Genomic DNA, 20361 nt, shown 5'->3' on the forward strand with positions numbered 1-20361 from the left:
CCATGTTGACGAGGCTGTTCAGCGACCCCTCTCTGTTGCCCGAGGTGCAGAAGTATTCGGGCTGGGTGGACGACAGCGAGAGCGAGGACTCCAAGGCCAAGGACGACGACCAGGAGCCCGGCTGCCACCTGCCGGAAGACGAGCTGGAGGACGGAGACCTGAGGGGCGGCAGCAGCCGGGCCCACTCCGAAATCGCCGGGGAGGACGAGGAGGAGGAGGAGGGGGAAGAGGAGGACGGGGGGGAGGAAACCGAAGGGGAGAGGCCCAAAAAGCGCGGGCCGAAGAAGCGGAAGATGACCCAGGCCCGCATCGAGCGCTCCAAGCTGCGCCGGCAGAAGGCGAACGCCAGGGAGCGCACTCGCATGCACGACCTCAACTCGGCCCTGGACAACCTGCGCAAGGTGGTGCCCTGCTACTCCAAAACCCAAAAACTCTCCAAAATAGAGACGCTCCGGCTGGCCAAGAACTACATCTGGGCCCTGTCGGAGATCCTGCGCTCGGGGAAGCGGCCCGACCTGATGTCTTACGTGCAGACGCTGTGCAAGGGCCTCTCCCAGCCCACCACCAACCTGGTGGCCGGGTGCCTGCAGCTGAACTCCAGGAACTTCTTAACCGAGCAGTGCCAGGAGGGAGGCCGCTTCCACGGGCCCAACTCGTCCTTCTCCATGCACCCCTACCCCTACCAGTGCTCGCGGCTCTCCAGCCCGCAGTGCCAGTCGGGCAACATGCCCCCCTCCCACTCCGTACGGACCCATGCCTACTGCTCCACCTACGAGTCACTCTACGCCGGGAACGCGTCCCCCGAGTACAACAGCTCGGAGTACGAGGGTCCCCTCAGCCCCCCGCTGTGCATCAACGGCAATTTCTCTCTGAAGCAGCAGGACTCTTCCTCGCCGGACGCCGAGAAGAGCTACCACTACTCTATGCACTACGCGGCGCTGCCGGGCTCCCGACCCGCGGCGCCCAACCTGGTGTTCGGCTCGCCCGGCGTGCGCGGCGGGGTCCACTCCGACAACGTGCTGCCTTACCACGACATGCACTTGCACCACGACAGGGCGCCGATGTACGAGGAGCTCAACGCGTTTTTCCACAACTGAGCGGCCGGAGCCGGGCCCCTCGGGGTTTTCGTGCGGACTTTAAAAAAAAAGACCCCCCACCCCAATCCCACCCGGAACTGCCGAACAGAACTGGGCTCTGTGCTCTTTACAAAACCACCCCCCCCCTCCCTCCTCTCCCCCTTGTCCCCTTCCACCAACTCTCCCCGCCCCCCCGCTCCTCTCACACTGAACACTGGAAAAGGAGAGAAAAATGGCCTCATCGGTTTTTGTTTTGGTTTTTGTTTTTCTCATGGTACGAATCTCGAGTTGTCATGTTGTGTCAGCAACTTTTACAGTACAGTATTGAATCAAATGCTGCCGTATACACAAGAGAATAAAATCGTTGTTTTAAAAGCAGTATTTCCGATATCAGAAACAGGTTGTTACATTTGTACACCATAATAACTCTTCTACCACACGACAATCGAGCAATGTCGAGCGGAGAGAGGACGTGTCCTGTCGACTGCGGTATACTGTAAAGCGGACAGGTACGTCACCGCGGCGGCCATTAAGCACAACGACGTCATTCACGCCGAGCGGGCGCCTCTGTGAACAGACTCGCCCTGATTCGCAGTAAAAGCAATAAAGGAAAACAACAGCAAAACAAAACGACGAATCTATGCAATACAGTTTATGACATTAAAAAACAACAAGTTTTTTTTTTTTAAGTCGAACAACCCCCGTTAAGGACCAAGCACTCCGGCTGATCAGGCACTTTCCCCCAAACAGGATGCTTAACATCGCGGCCGAACTTAAAAAGAAAGTTCAACCTTCTGTTGAAGCGCGTTTCAATTTGACCTTGAGGTCTGCCGATGGTGAAAAACAAAAAAAAATATATATATATTTACAAGCCTCTGCTCTGTGAGCTATGATCAACCTAAGCGTGCGAGGCATGGCGTGACTGCAGGACTGTGGAAAACGACGCCTTTCCCAGTTCTGTGCGCGGGATGGTATTTGTTCGAGGAGCGCAGACCCCACCCAGACCCACCCAGAACGGGAGGTTCCGTGCGCGCGCCCTTAACCACAAGCCCGCCTCACCGGTCCTGGCGCGGCCCACGCACTGACAAAATGTAGGAAACACCCACACACACGCAAAACAATTAGCCTGTAACAAAACTCGCCTTATATTATTATTATTATTATTATTATTATTATTATTATTATAGAGGTAACGGCATGGGCGTTGCATAGTTTAGAAAATGCCGTGTTTTGAGCGCAATAAACCGTGTTGCTAAAAGAGGAAGAGAGACCTAACCTGAGACTGTAAATGTAACTAGATTTAATTTATTTCGCTGTTTAAACACAAATACAATGGGTACCTGATTTATTGCAAGGCTCTCGGTCTTTCTGGCCTTTCATTAAACTTGACACCAGCAGGGCTGAAGGCGATACTCAATGGCTACACAAGGAGCTGTCTGACTACGCAATTCACAAGAACACCAGAAGTGCTTTCCTTTATTCAACTAACGAGAAAAAAAGAAACCTAAAAAGTGCTTTTCCGCTTGTATTAGTAATTACAATCTTGCAGCACCTCACACAGCATATATTAAAAATCGAATATTCGAATGACGTCGGTTTTCGGTTGTACGATGCGCGCTGTTGGACGGATTGGCCTCTGCGGTTCCGGTACAGGATTTGACAATAAAAAAAGACTACAACAACGAGCCTTCTGCTTTTCACGCAAGACGTAGCGGCCCTTGTTTCCCGTGCTGTCTAAATACATACAGAACGAATTCCGCAATAGTCTTACGCCCGTCTGTTGGAAGACGGAGAATTTACGTAAAATCAAGTTAAAATAAGACTTATCTAGTCAAAAACGAATCTAATAATTACAAATAAAATATAAGCAACTTTGTGTAAGAAAACGAAATAATCTGCAAAAAAAAATCAGAAACTCGCAGAATTATCTCAGTGCTCTAAAATATTTATTGCGGCATTTTCAAACGAACAAAACTTTCCGTTGTTGAAAACAATTATTAAATAGCCTTTAAAGCTAAATTATTTGTCATTTCTACCCAAGTGTCTTAAATTTAATGTACTCGTCTTCGATCTACCATATATATATATGAAAAAGGCTTTTAGCCGCGGGGTCTGGCGGCAGGGGCAGTGCCCGTTGCAGGGCGAGCGCAGACGTGCGCGTGTGGCTTCACTGCGCTTCCGCGACCCCGAGCTCAGCCTCGAGGGAGGGTGTTCAGCAGGCTGCGCGCGAGCCGCGTCCTCGCGCCAGTCCTACCCGAAACTTCAGAGTCTTACAGCGACCCATAATAATAATAATAATAATAATAATAAAGCTGGCTTTGCTCCAAATACTACAAAGGGAAACAGCTTTTCTTTATTCATTGCCGTTGTTTAAACTCTATTTTAAACTCATTTTTTGTGATGTTCCGTTACGTGATTAATAGATTAATAATTGGTTAGGTAGTCACACATTAAGTTACAGTTTAAGTGATACATTCCTTTTTGATTCTCATTATTAAAAACAAAACAAAACAAACATTACCCGAATCCCGTGGGTATGTTTTTGTCTTCGCAGCTGCTGGAAATTTGTTTTCAAGATGAAATGATCTGTCAAATAACCTCTTTCAGATTCAGACCATTGAAGTTTAAAATCCTAATGTTGCTCAAATCTGAAGCCCCGATTTCATAAACAGGGAAAATTAGATGAGTACTGGATCTCGTTCAGAAAAACTCGGAATACCCCTCAACGACACTTCGCCATCGTAGTTTTAACAGAACGACACCAACAACGATCTTCTATCTCCTCTTACGGCTTTTACCAATTCCCCCTCTTACAAGCCTCCCAAAAACTGAAAAAAAATAAATACATTTGCAATGTCTCCTGGAACATGGTGGTAAATAATTATTTGACGTGGATCACGTGGAAAGGTGGCGGCCATGCTTGTTGTTGGGACCCGAGGCGTGCCGATGTCACGGCCGAAGACACGACCCGCTCGCCAGCGGCAGTGGGCGGGACCCCTGAGGGCTCGGAGGCCCGAGACGCGTCATTTCCGGGCGGACGGTGGCGCAGGATGGCCGCCACGGGGGCTCGGGCCCGGGGAGCTGCCCGGGCGACACGAGCTCAGCTTCTCGCGGCGTGAGGCGCGGAAGAGCACGTTGCGCCCGAATACAAAATGGCTCCTTGGCTCGAGGCGCCGAACCGCAGGGGCTGGATGGGCGGACGGCCCGCCGAGGGAGGGGGGTGGAGGAGGTAACAGCGGCTGTTGACGAGAGCTTGGCCGGTCTGGAAAGCGGGCTAGTGGGAAAAACACAGCCGACCCGAGTCGAACGTGGGATGCTCCAGCTTCTGCTTCTCGGGATTTTAATTTTTTCGCACCCTTGGAATTGTATAAGAGCTCCAATCGAAATGGCTTGTTTTGGGGGTTTTTTTTCGTGTCTTGCACGCCACTTTGACGGACGTACTCTCTCGGTCAAGGAATTCAACATTCAGCTTTCCAACCCCAGTCTTCTGGTAGAAGCTATGGTGTAAAAAACGTTCAGTGAAGGGACTCAGAAAGGCGACTTCCATTTTCTTTAGTGGCGAAGCCACTGCAGCGACACTGCGGCTGCGCCACCTGTGTCCAGGTGTCCCTGGCAGTGCGCATGCCCAGGGTACAGCTGTCCGCAGCCGGACGTGCCAGAACATTCTCTGCATTGTCAAAGGACTGGTGTCCCACCAACAGGTCGGAATCCGGGGAGTACAAGACACTGTAAATACAGAGCATGGATTTTGAAAAACCATGCGCCAAGAGCAATCTAAATTCAGGCGCAGGAAAAGTCGAGAGTATTTCGGCTTGTTTATTCTGCAATCGTGTGTTTCCCGAGGCACTTTAAAACTACAAGAAAATCCTGCAAAAGCCGTTACTGTCAAGGCAAATATATGAATTCAGTACAGTTTGTGAGCCGGACCTGCTGAGTGCGGCCGGGCCAGCGCTTTAGTTTTGAATCCAGTGGATCTCCTGTACAGGAAGCGCTTTGGGATCCCGCGGGATCCAAGCAGTTAATCACGATTAAAACAGAAGAACACAACACATTGGTCTTTAGGGAAGCGTTGCTCGACCATACCCATTCGAGCCCAGGGAAGGACAGAATCGAGGTGGACAGTACCAGCCAACGTTATGTTTCAGCGTCAAGGGCAAGACGTTGGTTCACTATAAACAAGGAGGGGGGATGATTGCACTCCTGCACAACAACACCGTCAGGGATGGGAGACATTGACACAACCACGTGAAGCAAAAATACTTTTTTTCCACCAAAAGTAGAAAAAAAAAAGTCTTCTTCTGCCCCATTGCTCCGTCCTTCACTTGCAGTGAAATCCCTGCTGTATCCCGTCCAGAGAACAGGCTGCCGACGCCTCATCCGCCTCCACCCCCCACACAGTACCACTGCAACACGTTCTACGGACTTTTCTACGAAATCAAGTTTTACTGTGGCTCGCACCGAAGTGAATTCAGTTTCGGCAAAACCATTACTCTCTGGGTGGAAGGAGACCGTCGCTCGTTACTCTTCTGACCTGTAAAGGCGGGGGTGTGCAGACGGGATGGGAAACGGAGACAGCCCAGGGTGCTGCTCTCTGTTCATCCTCTGTCTGAATGAAACTGGGCGCCGCGGGGGGGGAAATGTTGGGCAGAAAGAAAAAGAGAGAACAAAAACCACCAAATAAAATAGTCACAATTCCAACGACAAAATCGCACTTTTAAGTGCATTCTCACCTTTCAATGTTTTCTTAGAGGACAATTAAAAAAATAATAATCTAAAAATGTAAAAGAAAGGAGTCACCCAGTTACGTTTTCCGAGATCGGAGTTGGAGAAATGAGATTTTTAAAAATGTAAAAATAATTCTTGACCACAGTGATGAGAATAACCGTTTCCATGGAGTTTAAACCTTCCTAAGGAATGTTTCCTCTGTGATGACAGGAGCCCGGGTTTTAACAGCTAAAAGATTTTTGGCTTCCACACTTTGTTATGAGAGGGTACTGCTCCACTTTTCTTATATTTTCTATGTTTATTTTCCATCAATAGAGAAAAAAAAACAATTCTAAAGTTTTCAAGTATTCTGTGCCATGTCTGACTGTGGTGAATGCAACTCATTAAATAGGTATCATTGGTTTTCTTTTCATTTTTATATTGCCTTTTTTCTTCGAAAAAATGATTTAAAAAAAATCTGTCACACGTTGTTTGGGTTAAACACTGTGCTTCTGAATTCTGGAAAATGTTATAAAGAAGTATATTAAACTTATTTCATTTTAATATTCATGTAGTCCTCGTTATTTCGTATTTGATTAAGCTGATGACTTTTCTTTCAGCGTTTCGGTTGCTCTTGTCCGTTTGAGTACAGAAATAAAATAAAGGCGAACTAAATCAGTTGGTAAAGCAACAAGGAAACGAGTTTAATTCTTCAACATGAACAGATTTGATCAGAAAGACGACGGACACAAATATACACATCGAGAGGAATAGTCATAAAAAAGCTCATGGTTATCAATTAATTGACAATTAATATTCGACTTTGCAATTACAAAGCACTCTGCGCTCTCTCCGCAAAACGTATTTTGTCCAAAATTAAACATCGTTGTTGAGGTTTAGAAGAGTCCAACCTGAATGGCTTTGACTATCTTATGGAATTTCTAAATGAACTGCAGAACACCGAAATACGCAGATGTCTAGTTTGAGACATTTGTTGCATCTGTCTGGAGATTTACACTCCAGGTTACAGACATCTATGCATATATAGGAACGCCATGAAGCTACGAATTCAACTAAATTATTCTTACTTTGAATCCGGTTCAACGGACAAAACTGACAACGTCAATAAAATTAGTACACGTTTCTTTTAACAAAATGTGTATGCAAACACATCAAGTCAAGATTTCAAATATTTCTGTGTCCTTATTATAGCCACCCACGGGTCACACATGAAACATTTTAACGAAAATTGTGTTCAGCATCATTTCGGAAATGTGGAACGTGGTGTTGTGTCGGGGGTGACCGCGAGCCCTTCTTCTGCGAGAGCCCTCTCGAGAACCCTTGCACGTCTCGAGACGTCTTCTGCGGGGATGTGCTGGTCTCGTGTCGCCGGCCCTCAGTGAACTACGTATTAATGCACGGTCTTCATTTTGCCCCATAAGAAAATTAGTGGAACGAAAATAAATAGAAAGTTGTAAATAAATAAAAATATTTTTTTTAATGAAAAACTCACACTGTTACACTGTAGTCAAGCGGCGTTAGACTACGAGCACAAGAACGAAAACTTTTTAATATTAAAATAATGTAGTGCTTCACGCCCACATCTAAGTTTGAACAGCATGAACGAGAAGCATAAACAGTAAGAAAAAGCTCATCAAAATGTGAGGAACAGGAACAGTCCTGCATTCACAATACCAGTAAAATCGTTATTACTAGTAACACCATCCCCTACCACCAATAATTATCATAACTGTGAAAATAAAATAGAATTTCTGGAAAATAAAATAGTGTTTGTGTGATAATAAAGTATTTTAAGACATTTTTTTTTATTTTGAGATGTTGTCTAAAACCACCGCTCATTTTAAGACAGTTTAACTTTATTTTTTTCCCTTAGAGGATTAAAAAACCAGAAAGCGTGCACACAGGCACTGAATACCATTTCCAGCTGAAAAAAAAATTAAAAGTTTCGTTCTTATAATTAAAAATAATTTATCATATGAAAATTTTATCAATTTAGTTCTAAAAAGTATTTGATAGCAAAAAAAGTTAAATTCGAGTTTTCTATATATTTTTGTAAAAGTATATTTAACTTCACAGCTTTATACCAATTTATAATTTTACACACCCTTCCTCAATTATATACGGAGTAGAATTTGCTTACATAGTACCAAGGCAGTAATATTTATTTTTATATTAAATTGGAAATTGCTGTAATTACAGATTATCCTCTGTAAGCAAGCATGTGGGTCGACGTACATTATCAGTTAAAATGTGATATGATTTATCTTTTTCACACAGAAGTAATGCGTGTTAAAATGACAAACTGGTAATCGACGGAGACAACTAAATTAAATGGTAATACCCACAGTTTCTCACTAACATAAATCTCGGTTTAGATGTAGACTAGGCCAAATATATTTATATCTATGATATATACATACTGGAAGCCCAACGCGTGCCGCTCTCGGTTCGAATCGAACGCCAGCCGGCGCGCAGCGCTCGCGCCGCCTGTCCCCAGAGCCCGGATGAGCCGCCGCCAGCGGGACCGGGCTCTGCAGCGGCTCCGTGGGGGCCGGCCGGGCGAGGGCGAGGGCGAGAGGGGTACGCGAACGGGAGACCCTATAACTGCGAGTTCAGATAAAACATACAGTATGAAAGCGGAATCGTCTTCAAACGCCTCAGTGTCACGTTTCTAGGAATTAAACATTAGGTAAACACTAAGTAAATGCATATCTTACACTAATAACAACCATAAACAAGTGTTGGCGAGCGCATATCTGGGATAAAGTGTAACAATATTTCAGTCTTTTTCATTTATGATTCCCTATCGTCTTCCTTATTTTAAAACCAATCAACAAAGGTTGTTAAAATCTACTAAGAACAAAAAAAAATAACACTTAATGACACAATGTGGTACTTTCCGCTGTTTGGTTAAACTTTCAAGGATTGGATGATAAATTACAGGCGATATTTTGAGTCTGATAAAAGGCAAAACGTAGGCACCTTGTTCTAGACTAGGCTAGATTAAAATCGTTCTGTTTGAGACGGGACTTTAGAAAAAATAAGTGTTCTTGGTCTAGCCATAGGTTGCGACACGCTAGCGTTTTCCTTATCTGAAAGAAAACCGACCTATATGGTAATTTGGAACTATTATGTTTTTATGTTTATTTTGTGTCTTGTTTTAAGAGCTTTCGAATATTCGAACTTTAAAGTCAGTCCCCAATCAATGTGTTTTTTTGTCGCTTACACCCCAGAGAAATTAATTGTTTCAGATAAAGTAGGATCGGAGAGGTCACAGAGGGGCAGTTTAAACGTGCTGTCGTCAACATACAGTATATCCCCTTGTTTTCTTAAGAAGGGAGTTTTCACCAACAATAGCCTTTCAAATTAAAATATTTACAGACTTTTATATCCCCGATTTGCCTTCTCCATTTTTCCCCCCAAATTGCAAATTCGCACTAGCGCTTCTTGGGAGGTAGGCCAAGCCCCCCTTTTTCACTAGGGTGCGTTAGGGAATATCTATATATTTGAACGTGGCGCTGCCCAGGCAGACGCTGAAGTCGCACCGAAATAAAGTCGAAGAAAAATTCGCCGCGGCGCGAGCTCTCGAGCCGCCGCGGCGGGAAGTTTGCGGGCGGCGGCTGCGCGCCTCCGAGCCCAGCAGGGCGGGAGCTGGCCGCGGTGACGCTAATTCGATCTGCTTATTTTTGACTTTTCCAGGCCACTGAGATAAAGAGACAGGGAGAGAGAGGGAGAGAAAGAAAGCAAAACGGCAACAACAAGCAGCACCGCGTCGTGATCTCAAAATGGCAGCGACAGGCGCCGCCATTAAGGGCTATGAACTCCGAGAAGAGAGAGATCACGGCTCGGCCTCAACTTCCGACCGCATCAGCAAAACTTTGAGCAGCGGCGAGATGAAGAGCAGGCGGGGCGGGGACGGGGGGGGATACGCGGGGGAGAATGGGAGGCGCATCTTTCAAAATATTCCCCCGTCCGGAGTGAGGTGAGCGGCTTCCAGAGGCGGAAGTTGGCAGCACCCGGTGGCGGGCGATGCCAAGTTGCTTAATGTCTCTGCACCAGTAAATACAGGCTCTGGAGCAGAGGCTCCGGTGCCAGCTGTACTGCGTGCCAACTCGCCGAGCCAAAGTGCCGCTGCAGGGAGGAGCCTGTATTTCTTTCCTAATTCAGCGGCATCTGTTCATTATCCCGGAGAATTTAAAGGGGAAGAACTCGTGCGCGCTCCCGACACACCGAGAGGCTACCCTGGGGGCGGGCACGTGAGTCACTCTCCTGCGGGGCTGACGGACAGATGATTCCATCCAGGACGTCCCTCACATAAACACACACGTGTCTGCTCTTCTGCTAGGGCCACTTCTTTCTGCTACCCGCTCCTAATGCTAATAATGCAGAGCATGCCGCTCCACCAGATCAGAGACGAACTGAGCAAAAACAATTCAGACAATTTTGCAAGGCGTGCGGGGTACACGTGTGCTATCCGTTTCCTCGCAAACAAGAGTTCGTGTTGTGGAAGGTGGGAAAGACCCAGTTCTGTGTGCTGGCATGCCTCTACAAGGGGCGGTGATGTCGCCGTAATTAGCGCCGGGTTTCAGGACCGAGGACAGCTCCTCTGGGGTGGGCGGCCGTCAGCGGCTGTCAGTGACTCCTGTCAGCGCTACAGGTGACTCGGGCGTTGTCTGTCGCAGTGGCGGTGTGAGCTCCACACGCCGGCTGCCAGCAGGATGATTCTGCACGTCTCTCCAGCTGCTCACACACCGGCCACAGTAATCACTCAGTTTGTACTGCATAGTTTCATACAGAGATGGTTATGGGGACATTCAACTATTTAAAAAAAAAACTGCTGCAGCCATCACACTACAGTATACCGGCTTGCGATTTGAACAAACTGCGGTTATTTGACAACAGTAGAGGCAAAGGTTTGTTCTCAAGAAAATGAAGTGATTGAAATTATTGTGAACAGGAAGAGGCAGGATCACACAGATCGTGTTAGTTTTCATGTTTTAATTTTACGGACATGTTCAAAACCTGTGACACAGACAGAAACTCTGTACTGGACACAATTAACACAATCAAAGTTCATTCTGGATCCGACTTCTGAGACACACACACATATATTAATTCCATAATAAAACGTCGACTGAATTATATAATCGCAAACGACAGTTCGTGTGCTCTTGTTGTAGAAAGTAAGAAGAACAAACAATTCAATCATTAAAACTCGGAAAAAAAAGGTCGATAACGGAAATGGAAGTTTTTGTGTGTGAGAGGTAATCAATTATTTATTATTCTATCAATAATCTTTCTTATTGCACCATCTACACGGGACTTCTCTGGGGATGGATCGGGCAAATTCGGTTTCGATTTAAAAAAGGGGATTCTTAAAATTTTAAAAACAAATTGTATGGAAGCAGGGGTAATTTGAAGTTATTTGCAGAAGGTTTTATTTGTAGGTTAACTGTAGCAAAAAAATCAAAGACTTATTTTCGTGCAAGACGTTCAGCGGTCGCGCTCGGGACACTGTGGCTGTCGCAGATGGGAAGGGGAGACGATCAGGCCGGCCTTCCCCTCCCCAGTCCTTCCACTGGTCCCAGCAGCAGTTACACAGGCTCCACGGGCAAGACAAGCCTGCTCGCTGCCCACTCTGAAGGTTACCGGCGCATTATACTGACACGATTAATGCACGTTAAAACACATCGCCACCGAAAGGTAAATGTAGTATTCACAATAAGGGAGGTTATCCTTTTAAAGGATCTTTAAAAATCTTTTAAAGAAAACAATATGTAGACCAGTGCGGGCAGGTTGTTACTGTGAGTGGCCATCTGAGGTTGTAATAAATATTTGTGCAATAGTTAAATCATGTTTAAGAGTTCTTCGGGAGTAAGACGCGCGTAAGGTTTATTCCTGACCTTTCACATTCTCTTTAGTTATCAGCTGTGGGTTTTTTTTTCCCAGTTCGTCATGAGCAGCGCTAGTGGTGTTTTATTCAAAAGAAGAAGAAAAAAAAAAGGAACTGTCTGGTGGAGGGACTGTGAATCAAAAACGCAGTCAAATAGACGATAACGCCTTTTCTTCTCTCTCCCGAGCTTCAAAATCCCTGCAAACGAAGTCGGCGGTAAAGGGAAATTGGAAGAAAGCTTGACGAATAGCTCTCAGTGTTTTAATTATATAGCCCACTCGTTTTTACAGCGTATTCAGAATAAACAAGCTACATTTGTACAGGGTAACACTTTATAATAAAGTGCGATTAATAAAATGTCACCATGAACAATTTCCCACTTAACTGGTGTTAAATTCAAATTAAGCGATCTTTAATTAGCCTAAATATCATTTTCCAAACACACTATTAATTGACTTACGATGGTGACATTATAGGGGAACATGAAAGAGTCGACTGGCAAAGGGATGTGTGAGTTGGACTTCGCTGCCTGTAATTATGCTATTGATTTAATAGGGCCTTGTTCTAATTCACCAGGAGTTAATTTCCTCGCCGCTCGCGTTCAAAGCCTGACAAAAAGTCAATTGTAAATTAAACTTTGATACACAAAGCTGGAATCACTCGGGAGAGAAGTGCCCTTTTGAAGCCTCAATTTGCGCTGTTTTGCGTGCGAGCGCTGTACCCAGCCTGCCTGGTCTGCTCGCTCGAACCCAGGGTAATTCTCAGTGTTTCTTTTCTCCGGGTGATGGTATTAAATGGTAAGGTCTGATAGTATTAAAAATCAGCATCTTCCATCATTTATTTGTATTTTTAAAAATAGATATTCCGATTTTACAGTACCATCCTTATGAAAGTTTACTGTTCGCTGTGGTTTGGACACCAAGTGGCTTCACTTTGACATAATAAGCAGGATGACCCTGTTCTACTCTTGAAAAAATGTCTTAAACATCTTTATCGTCGTAAGCCATGGGGCTTCATGGCTTGTGGTAGAGTGAACGGGAAACTACAGCGAACCTGCGATTAAAGCACAGCGGGAGCGCACCAACACCGTCTCCAAGGCGCACCGTCGTAAGTGTGGGCCCGTGAAGTCCCACCACTGCCTTTACAATACCAAGAAAAATAGCGGGAACCTCAGCATGAGCGTCCAAGAGCATCATTTTGAGAAAGCGGGCCAAACTGCATCTACACGAGCACGACTCCGCCCACGTCGCGCTGCGAAGGCTAGGGAAATGATCGCGCGTTCGTGAAGACGTACCCGCGCGTTCAGGACGAAGTGCGAAACGCGAAAGAGAAACTTCGCGGGGAGGGTCCTGAGTCCGTTCGCGAACAGCATTATGCCGGTATTGCATTTTTCCAAAAATCGAAAAGTAAAACTTGTCCAACTGAAAACTAGTTGTTACAGTCTTGCCCTTCCCGTTGTCATTTAAAAAAAAAAAACAACATTAGAAAGGTTGCAAATGAGATCCAACTCGATCCAATAGGTTCCCCTGGCTACAGATTGCTAATGGATCCCAGGACCCCCACCAGTCGTATGTGAAAGGATGTCAGGGTACTGGCTTCAGCAAAGTGACTGAGCAGCTGTCAGACACACAAGACCGTGTCTGTAAAGAAACACCTCCAGTTCTCAGTTTTAAATGCCCTTTCCTGCAGTCTCCACTGGCGTCCTTTGGTTTGTGTTTCACTTAAGAAGCCTGCTGGGCTGACTTTGTCAATGCCTTTGAGGATTCCGAGCACTTGACTCAGATCCCCTTGTAGTTTTCTCTGTTCAGCACTAAAGAGATTCAGTTCTTTGAGTCTGACAGAATAGACAGAATCTATCGTTGGCTCTTTGTCACTGTCATATGAAACTGTAAGAATTGTGTTAGGAAAGGTGCACCTTCCTGAGGCGCCGCCCCCCTAATCTTGATCCTCTAGTTCTGAGCATCATTTCAATACGTGTAAACGATGAAAGACTTATTGGCTGGAAATCAGTTGGTTCAGTTTTGTGGCCGAGAGCTACATCAGCAATTTTATAGTCGTTCATGTCCAGTGTCCAACTGTTGGAAGAGCTTTGTTAAAGGTAGATGAATGACATGTCTTGTAACCTTACAACGAATTGCTAGAATACCATCAGTCCCCGACGACTTACTAGTTCTTCTACTGCAGTCAGCAATACTACTACCTTGACAGCCACTAATACATTTATCTACCAAATAAATTGATCAACTTTCTCTTTAGATCCATGCCACTTTTTAAGTCTGTAGACTTAACAGTAGAACCTGTTTTAATATCAGTAATGACTGCAGAAGTAGTAAGTGTACTTATAAGTGGTGTTTATTGAACTGGTCTTATTTACTGATGGTGTATTTTCCCACCCAAATAAATATTCCAAGTGAACTACCTTATTTAGACTATGTATATAACGCAAAATCCTGACATACAGACAGTCTAATTACAGATTACCACAGAGGCAATCTGTGGTGCCTCATCAAAAAAAGGATCTGTAGTCTCAGTACAGTACAGTGTTCATTTTACTAATGGAGCAGTATATCCGTTTAGCAATCTGGAAGAGGAGGTTTTGTTTCCCTTGGTTTAACCCAAATAAACCATTCAAATTGTCATCTCATTAGGGTCCTAATTTGTGGGCAAGTCAAGATACAACAATAAATCCCTGAACCCTTACCACAGAAATTCAAATTCTGAGTAACAATTTACACCTGCAGTATTCATCCTAAGGACTACAAACTCCAGAATGTATCTAGACAATTTTCAAGTGAAGTAAACAGAGTTTCTAGTGAAGCAATCACTAGAGTTCTGCCAATCTAAGGACTCTACTTCAGATTACCGAGTTTACTCAAATCAAATCAAAGCAGGTGCAGTGAGGACAGTTCACTTGCTTCTTTCTCTGCAAGTTTGTTTTTCCTACGTTTGAGCCTCCCTCGCTGTTCCACAGAGGCAAGAGATCACAGAAACTGAAACTCACAAGTGACAAAATGCATGGACTACTGTTCATGGGTCTAACTTGTTTTTTTTTGTGAGTGCAGGACCATAAAATGTGCCGACATGAGCTGAATTATTAGGTTGAGCAATACATTTTTCTGAAGCCCTTGGTCTTACTGGAAAGTGCGTTTTTGGTAAAGACGGACTACAATAAATTCCGAAAAGGATCGTTAAGCAGCGCAATAATACTGCATGAAGAATGGAATAGGGATTATCTCTTGCATCCCTGAAAGCAATAGACCAATAAGAAAGTAACGCCATTAGACGGCTTTTCCAAATAGCCTTTTGTAATCAATAACATTCTGCAGTCAGATTGTCTTTACTGCGTATGAGAGCTGAACGATGAGTTTGTACCAGCCTCTCTCCTCGACCTGCCTCCGATCCACCCTGCCTGGTTGGTGCTGTGAGGTGCTGATGGCTTGTCAGGCTAGCGGCGCTTCGCCTTGGTGACATGCTGCGATCGAAGTCCCAGGCGCGGGCCCGGCATCGGCACAAACTCAAGACTGTGGGTGAGCCGGGCTTGTTTGCACCTCCGTCTGTGCGAGTCGTGACGGCTGATAGGTAGCACTGGCAGGCCTGGCAGTATCAGCTCTCTAGGGCAGGCTTCTCGGGAAGATGAGGCTCCTGGAAGAATACTGTGCCAGACTGTATGCCGTGCCTAATGCCAGCCAAGGGGCATTGCTGGCATGGAGCAGCAATTCAGTGGAAATTCCTCAACATCTGTTCATTATCACACAATGCTGCATCCCTGTGCAGACAGCCAGGCAGTCAGTCAGCTAAAATGGAGTGTCTGTGACGCTGCTCTGCCGCAAGAGAAAAAGCGAAAATGCCAGCTCTGGGAGGGTACGGCTCCCCCGAAATCCCTCTGCCCCCCTGAGCCGGTCAGCCCGCACCCCGTCTCCTTCCTCTTTTCTCAACAAGCCCCTCACCTGTTCAGCTATTTATGTCATTATTGCCTTTCATAAGCTTACAGCGTAGAGCACCCAGACATGTAAAAAAGACAGAAGCAAAGCTATCATTTCATAGACATGCTGCTACACTTAACATGCCACCAAGTAATTACGTAGCCCAGACGCAGCCGTGCAACAAAGCAACAACTCAGGTTGTGTTCGCATTGTGGTGCTGATGGCAATGTAGGTGCTCACATGCAGTGGATTAAAGAGAGTATTTCGCAAATCAGCACATTTTACCTCTGCTAGGATCATGAGAGAGATGAGACTGAACTCTTACCAGTTACTACAGTGTAATCTCATGGTGACAATCAGGCCAACGCCTCCACACACATAGCTCATAAATCTGCTTAAAAACTAATATGAAGAGAAAAAAAACAGCGCCGTGACTTATGAATTACTGTTGATGCTTTAAGGTGCTTACTTTCTTAGGGTATTATTCAAGCTTTCTGTATCTATTTAAATTATATGTGGTCTTCCCAAAATTATTTCAGGCAAAAAAACTGTCACTTTATATACAGTATATACCTTTTGATATTAATATTGTCGCCCTGTGTCTGAAACATGTCATTAACTAATTTATTAAGTGTAATAAGGTTACTGATGTTATGTCTTTTGAGATCATCACGGACTCATCTTTTTTTTTTAAGTACTAGTTAAGATGAATTCGAAAATGTATTCTCATATGTAAGATGCAACTTCATACCACAAAAAAGGTCACATGAAAAGAATATTTTACTGTTCTCTTTTTTATTTTTAATATACTTGTAGTGTCAAGGGTCTCCGCTCTGTTATTTAATTCCTGGTTTGCTATAAACTTCATTTAAAGTTTATCTGCTTTGCAGGAAACAATATTAAGCATTTACTGACAGTTACGCTGGTAACACAAATGAACTGCAGGAACAATGACTATTCGGATGTTGGCAAACACCAGCCTAATTTACAATAGCGTGCTGATGAGACAGTGCATTGGGACAACATATCTGAGAGGTTTTCCTCAGTGTCACTCTGTAAAGTATGTGTACATCTGCACGCCGTTGGAAAACATTTTAAAGCCCCCGGCAGCCACAGGATGATAGTCCAGGTCGGAGTTTCATGGATTTTATTAACAAAGACCAAGTAAAGGCAAAGAGAAGGGTTGATGGCTAATCAGTGGGGCCTGTTAGATCAGTGCAGTCCATCAAATTCTTTAAGCATATGTGAAGAAGTATGCATATTTTTTAAAACTAATTGGATATTAATTTAATTGCAGAAATAGTGAAGCTATAATCAGGTGTTTACCTTGTTGCATTACCCTGTAATTGAAAAGCAGGCTGTGCTAAATTAAATTATGCTAAAGCAGTTGTCTTACACCGCTAATGAAACATCATCTGAAACAGCAAGACATTCATCATAAAATTACAGAAGTGCTCCTTTTACTGATTTTTTACAGGACTTGTGAGGCACAAGAATTCGCTTCTTAATGAATATCCCTACGCAATATATTTTAATTGTTATTGCATGGGCACATTAAAATCTTTGTCTCTGGTCTGCTTTGATCAGTCCTTCCTGTATGCATTGTGATTGGAACCTGTTTTAAAAACATTTTAGTTAAATTTACATGTTACATTTTTAGGAGACTTGACAAATTTCAGGTAAGCTGTGTAGAGTGATTGATTAGTTGCTGTGTCTGAGTAGTGGGCAGTTTGCAGAATAGCCAGCATTCTTTGCAGTATATACATAGTGAGTCTATATATATTTTTGTAATAGATTATATGTTTGTAATACTGTGATGGACTGGTATCCCGTCCAAGGTGTATCCTGCCTTGTGGCCATTGCTTGCTGGGATATGTCTCCCCTGCGACACTGTATTGGATAAGGCAGTTAAAAGATTAATGGAATGGACTGATGGATGTTAGTAATATATTCTAATATACTGGATACATTAACAGACCAGGAGACATTTTCTGCGGGTGTGACTATTATTTTAGAGTTGCCATTTCAACCACATACCCCCACCATAACTCAAACTGCAAAACAATTATAATTATTTTAGAAATCTTCTTAAAGGGATGAGACATTAATCCATCATGCAGGTCAATAAATCCACAATAAGCTTTAACAATGCAGAAACATTAATTAACCAAAATCAAGCTGTGAGTAAGAGAACTGACCTGGTACATTTCCAGTACATTTCCAGAATGACGACTGTTTTTGGGATCACCCCTGAACGGTTTCCGTTCATCCACTTAAAAACTATTCAGGATTAAAAGAGAGGAGGCTCCTAAAGTATCAGTGAAACTCCTCATAAAACACTAACACTAATCTGACCCCTTTGACATTTTACCATGGCCAAAAACCTCTGTGGCTTGACCAGAGTTCCTGTGATTTCCTATGGCTTTAATGTGCTTCCACTGGGCTTCACTGTACTGGACCAAGCAGTAAAACATTTTGGACTGTAGGACCGTCCTAAAGAGTTTTTAAACAGATGGATGGCAACCTTCTCTGCAGAAAATGACAGCATGCTTGTGGGAGTGGGCAGTGTGTTTGCGCAGTGCACTGGAGGGGTAGTGTAGGCATTCACAGTGTACAGGGGGAGACGATACAGAGTGTTACAGTATGCCTGGGAGGGCATGCAGTGCATGAAGTGTATTAGGGACACTCTGCGTTGCCTGACGGTCCGTAGAGGAATTGGAGGAAGGTTAGACAGTGCGAGGAGGGAGATCAGTGAGCTGGACACAATGCCATCTGACGCGTCCAGCTGGCATTCAGTCCGCCTGTAGCACTGCAAACTGGTCAATATGGAGACCAATTACTCCTGGCCATGTGACCACACATCAACATCAGAGCGCCCCTACCCCCACCTCTCCGGCAGCACCATCTGCCCAGACCAGCAACTGCTGGAAACTCTCACTTCCCCCCCCCAACAAACACACAAGCGAACGTAATGCCACATTGGTATAGTTGCTGCACACTGTAGGTATAGCTGCACTGGATCCAGCTGGAGTGCTGGAAATGTGATACACCTGAAATGTATTTTCATTCCTATGAAACTGAGGTTTGAGTATGAGGATGTACCTAACTGCATACCACTCAAACGCCCTGCACTACCTCTGCCTCTCCAGCCTAGGTTTTTGTCTGACTGTCTCTTTGTTCAGGAATGCAGGTGCCAGGGACTGGAATGCTGTTCAATAGATGACAAAACTAGACAGGATTTGTAGCAGGAGATATTTTTAGTTGTGGGGTTGGCATGTCGATAATGGATGTTTGTAATTGCTTCAAAAGTGTTAACTTTGCGTGTGCCAATGTGATTTTTTTAAAATACTTTTTTCACCCTGAGATCCTACTGATGTCTCTGTGAGATTTGTGTGGTGCAGTGTCATTTTTCGGGGTGTGCAGTGTGTACCCTCTGAGGTATCTACCTAGTAATAAGGGGAGAAAACTCACAGCACTCACTTCGGTTTAGAGTACTTGGGCTGCGATCCTGGGTTGAACGTTGAAGATTAATTTTCACTGCATTGCTGGATTTAATTTTATTGAGCAAAATTTCACATCTGGTGAAATACAGCGACTATGACTCTAGATTTGACTAAATGAAAGATGAAATGAAGCTGGGAGACAGTGTCTTCCATGAGTCTAGTGTCCAACTAATAAGAGGCTTTTGAAATCCCTTTTTTAAAAAGTAAAAAAAAACAACAAATCTGGTGAATGCTCCACATTTCATTTGTTTTCTACAGCATTTGTCCCCCACCTTTTTCAGAGGCATTTAACCAAAACCAGACAGCAGAAGCCACTTGGCGAAATGCTGTGACTGGGCTGCATCTAATGTGTGGAGGCTTACGAGATCCCAGCCAGCATCCAGAGTAGGAACAGGGCAGCCTGGCACGACAGCATGAGGAAAACACGGGGAAAAGCCCTGAAAACGTCTGCACAGCGCTCTGCAGGTCAGGACAGGGGGATTGTTTTGCAGGGGGAATAAAAAAAAAAACAGCCAAAACAACAAATCAGTCAATAGATTAAAAAGACCAGATCTGTTCTAAAAAGAGGTCTAACTGCACTGTGTTATCCAGAACCTTGGAGGGATGGAGAGAGCTGGCACGCTTCAAGTCAAACCTTTGCCAAGCTAGGAGCACAGTAGGGGCCTTGTGTGTGTGTGTGTGTGTGTGTGTGTGTGTGTGTGTGTGTGTGTGTGTGTGTGTGTGTGCACGTTTGTGTGTCTGTGCACGCGCACGCGTGTGTGTGAGAGGAAGAGGGAGAGCGAGTGTGCGTTTAAATTCAGTGACATCTGTTCATTACTACTGGAGTGTGTTTATTTTTATACAGCCAGCTACAACCAGATAGCTAAACTGGCACCACTGGTTAATGTACCAGCTTGCTTGCCCTGCACAAGGAATTAAATATTTAGAGGCGGGTAAGGGGGAAAAAAAAACAACAAAAGAGAAGGGAAAAAATAAACAGGGACAGAGAAAGAAAAAAGAAAACGGCCTATCCTGAAATCAGTCTCACTGCCTGTGCTGGATGTTTCGAAGGCTTTACTGGGGAATTGGGTTTCACTGGGTTTGATGTGAACTGATGAAGCTGTTAATAGCACTGGGTGGGCTGAGTCCACCCCTGGAGAGCAAGAGCACCTCTGTGGAGGACAAGCAACTCCTAGTGCACAGGGCTCATGTGAAACGCAGCTACATTATTCTTGCTGGATCAAAAATGCACGGAACTAACT

The 20361-nt window shown here is 44.7% G+C and overlaps 1 protein-coding gene across 1 annotated transcript; it reads left to right on the top strand.

Moving 5' to 3' along the window:
* On the top strand, positions 1-6346 carry neurod2 (neuronal differentiation 2). Its single transcript, XM_088906319.1, has one exon. The coding sequence runs from the start codon at positions 3-5 to the stop codon at positions 1095-1097; it is 1095 nt and encodes a 364-aa protein (XP_088762445.1). The 5' UTR covers positions 1-2; the 3' UTR covers positions 1098-6346.
* The last annotated feature ends 14015 nt before the right edge of the window (positions 6347-20361 follow it).

Source organism: Atractosteus spatula, chromosome 26 (genome assembly GCF_055471065.1).
Source record: "Atractosteus spatula isolate fAtrSpa1 chromosome 26, fAtrSpa1.hap1, whole genome shotgun sequence".
Lineage (NCBI taxonomy): Eukaryota > Metazoa > Chordata > Actinopteri > Semionotiformes > Lepisosteidae > Atractosteus > Atractosteus spatula.